This window comes from Camellia sinensis, chromosome 13, assembly GCF_055761805.1.
Source record: "Camellia sinensis isolate YWXY chromosome 13, ASM5576180v1, whole genome shotgun sequence".
NCBI lineage: Eukaryota > Viridiplantae > Streptophyta > Magnoliopsida > Ericales > Theaceae > Camellia > Camellia sinensis.
Window position 1 is genome coordinate 126,386,029 of NC_138973.1, and position 3,964 is coordinate 126,389,992.

The 3,964-nt window shown below is 37.4% G+C and overlaps 1 protein-coding gene across 1 annotated transcript; it reads left to right on the plus strand.

Annotated features, from left to right (window-relative positions):
- The first annotated feature begins 396 nt into the window (after positions 1 to 396).
- Positions 397 to 2,399, plus strand: LOC114260979 (uncharacterized). The gene is made up of 3 exons (XM_028201185.2): positions 397 to 779; positions 1,232 to 2,273; positions 2,343 to 2,399. The coding sequence occupies exons 1-3, from the start codon at positions 397 to 399 to the stop codon at positions 2,397 to 2,399; spliced, it is 1,482 nt and encodes a 493-aa protein (XP_028056986.2).
- Positions 2,400 to 3,964: the final 1,565 nt, after the last annotated feature.

Sequence of the window (3,964 nt, forward strand, 5' to 3'; positions counted from 1 at the left end):
CAGGCAAGGTCCACAAGGCTTGGTCCATAAACTGAGCCAAAACATAATGAGTTCAGAGGCCCGGAGGCAAGACACTCAGCCGAAAACTCCAAAAAACTCGAAACGAGCACAAACATACGCGATCACCACGTGCTCAAACGATGATGTCTGAGTCTTAAGGTCGGTAAAAAATGGGGTGCCTACAATGTCTTATCAAGAAAGTTGAGGAAAGTTCTGCCCAAGATCATTAGTGAAGTACAAACAACATTTCTAAGTGAAAGGCATATTCTAGATGGGGTACTAATTGCCAACGAAGTGGTGGATTGGTGGAAAAGGTCAAAAAAGAAAGGACTCATCCTAAAGATGAACTTTGAAAAGGCATATGACTCCGTAAATTAGGAGTTCTTGTATTCGATGATGACTAATTTTGGTTTTGGCGAGAAATGGGTGGAGTGGATGAAGACTTGCATATCCACAGCTCGAATATCAGTGTTAGTAAATGGATCACCAACTTCAGAGTTTTCTCCCATGAAAGGCCTTAGGCATGGAGATCCACTTTCACATTTTCTCTTTAACATTGTAGCAGAGGGCCTTAATATTGTAATGGAAAGAGCAAAGGAAGAGGGCCTGATTACAGGAGCATCTGTAGGACCAAATGAGTTAAAACTATCACACTTGCAGTTTGCCGATGATACTATTATTTTTTGTGAAGCTGAGTGGGAGGAAGTTATTGCTGTGAAAGGAATTTTAAGATGCTTTGAGTTGATGTCAGGACTCAAAATAAATTCCATAAAAGTAAGGTGTGTGGGGTAGGTTTGCAGGATGAACTAGTGAAGGTTTTTGCAAAAAAAACTAAATTGCCTCAGTCAAAAGTTGCCATGAGCTATCCGGGGCTCCCACTAGGAGCAAATCCAAGGAGAAAGAGTTCATGGAAACCTGTGGTAGACAAGTTTAAGAGTAAGTTAGCTTCATGGAAGAGATGGTATTTATCTTTTGTTGGAAGATTAACTTTGATCAAGTCTGTTCTATCAAGCTTGCCAGTCTATTTCCTATCCATCTTCAAGCTGCCAATGGGTATTGCAAAATCATTACATAGAATTCAAGCTAATTTTCTTTGGGGAGAATCTGAAATCAGGAAGAAAGTGCACTTAGTTAATTGGAAGGAGATATGTCTAAGCAAAACTAAAGGTGGGCTAGGTGTGAGAAATCTAAGCCAGGTTAATGAGTGCCTATTAATTAAATGGTGATGAAGGTATGGCAAAGAGGAGGCAGCTTTGTGGAAACAAGTGGTATGTAGTAAGTATGGAGGTTTAGGCGGCAGATGGTATCCCTTATTTATAAGATCAGTGTGGATGTCGAAAACGTGGCAAGATATACTATCAGTGACTGTAGCAAATACTACTCTGCCTGAATTCTTTTTGCAAAACTTTAAGTTAGTTATCGGAAATGGTAGACGATTTCAATTCTGGACTGATAGGTGGTGTAACAACCAAAATCTGAGTGTGATATTTCCCAGATTATTCACTTTGTCAGTTGACAAAGATGGCAATTTGTTTGATTTTTTCCATAGAAGAGGAGCGGATTCAGACTGGAAACTGGTATTTAGAAGACCTCTTTTAGCATGGGAAGATGAGGAAGTGCTGAAACTTAATGACCTATTACAGAATGCACCTAGGCTCAATGAAGGGGTGTTAGACTCTTGCTCTTGGTTAGCTCGTCCTTCTGGAGCTTTTATTGTGGCATCAACTTGGAAGTGGGTGGAAGTAAGTCAAGGGCCAGATTTTACAGTCGCTAGAAGTATTTGGAACAATTTAGCCCCTCCCAAAGTTCAATTCCTGAGCTGGTTAGCGTGGAGAGGCAAGATTAAATGCTTTGAGTTTTTGCAAAGAATTGGAGTATTGAGTTCAAATGCCAGTACACTCTGTGTGTTCTGTAGATCTAAGATGGAGTCTTTAAACCTCGTTTTACTTCACTGTCCTATGACTTGGAGATTATGGGCCACTATAGTGAATTGGTGGAATTACAAATGGGTTATTCCTGGAATAGTGGAGGCATTACTACATTCGTGGTCAGGTACAAAAATGAAGAAAAAGGTGCAGGCAATTTGGAAGACAATTCCATTAGCAGTAATGTGGCCAGTGTGGAAAAGCAGAAATGAGTGTTTATTAAATAAGACACACCCGGATTGGACTGCTTTGGAAGAACTGATAAAGGTTAGAGTTGTTATGTGGGCTTCTTCATCTTTGAAAGAGTTTAAGTATTCAGTGCAAGATGTTATTTATAACCTGAATCAAGTTTGCCACTGTGTATAATTAATTGTGGCTTAGGGAAGCTAATTTGCTGATGTTTTTGTTGAATTGCAGAATTGTAGAAGTGTTAATTTTGTTGAATCGCTGAATAGCTGGTGCTCTATTGATTGATACTGGTTTTGCTAGTTTTGATGATTTTGGTATACTGCTAATTGTTACTCTGCTAATGTTGGATTGTTGATTTTGCTCTGCTGCTAATTGGTAATCTACTGCTGGTGTGAAGTAATCTTTTGTGGAATGGGTGTTACTCATTGGTTTGTTGTTGTTGGTTTTCTTAATGGTTGATGCATTTTCTTTGTATTTTGTATTGGGTGTGCAACTATAGTTGTAGGGTGTAACTAGGCTTGGGGTTTTTGTTTTTCTCTGTTTCTTTTGTTTTTTGGGTTGTTGTTGATTGGTCTCTCACCAATCTCCGGTTTGTGCTAGCATATGATTGTGCTATCTCTCCGGTGCCAACCTAGTTGGGATTGTAGAGCTTTAGCTATGATGCTCGTTTTGAACAGCCTTGTTTTATTGATGTAAGTTCCTCATGTTTTTGGTTCTTCATTAATAAAACTTTCTTTTGCTGATAAAAAAAAAAAACAAAACAAAATATGGGCAAAAAACTAGTACACAACACTAACTTTGGAAGTGTCGTTCGATATGGGTATAAATCCGAAAATTATCAAATTAGTGTCATTAGAACCGGTCACGAGTCTAGTTTCTTAAATTTTTTGCCTTGCGTTGATTGCTTGGCTAAACTAAGAGAGCCGTCAATTTTTTTTAAGTGTTGTAGAAAGCGACCTATTTGGATATAATTAATTGTAAATAATTATTTTGATAAGCAAATCAAGTTAAACCAATTAAGTTTGAAACTTAGGATATATTAGTTGATATTTGGAGGGTTTTGGAAGTTTTTGAATAGCGTGGAGTGGTTTTTTAATTTTCAAATTTAGCGAATGGATTGAGAAAACTTGTTTAAAATTCTGTTTTATCTCAAAGTCACATGTAATTAAGTTTCGATGAAACCCATATCTGGGTTAATTTTGGACCTTGAAGAACATGAACTTAGGTATTATTTAAGAGTAACGGTGAGTTGGGTTGAGTCGTGTTAGTGCACGTTAGCTTGAGGTTATTAATTTATTGTTCTTTAGGTATTTTGGAATTAGTAGTGATGTGTAGTTTTCGTACTTGGTTCAGGGCACTAGTTGGACTTTCCAATTCGGTTTGAGGATTATATTATACCGTGTTTAGGTGAATAGTTGCATGTTACATATTTTTATAAATGTTCTCCTACCCTGAATTGTTGGAAAATTAGATTGTTATTTTAGGACTAAATTATTTTGATAAATTATTATATTATTAATGGAATTAAATTATTTCTAAAATATGTGTAAACTTGGCATACTGTAAACTATTTGTTATGGTCTCATGTTTATAATGGTGAACTACCATGTTTTGCGAAACTTAATTGTATTGATTATTGGAACCATCTGTATATAAAAGTCCAGGGAAATTATTCCACTATGTGTGGTAACTCTAGCCACTAGGGAATAGATTCGAGATGGGCTGTGATGACTTTAGTGCTTAACGATTGTAAGGAAAAGACCTGGACGAGGCTAGATGACCTTCAATCGGATCGTCTTAGAGAAAAGGCCCAGGTTACCACCCTGAGGATGACTCTTGGTTCGATAGTG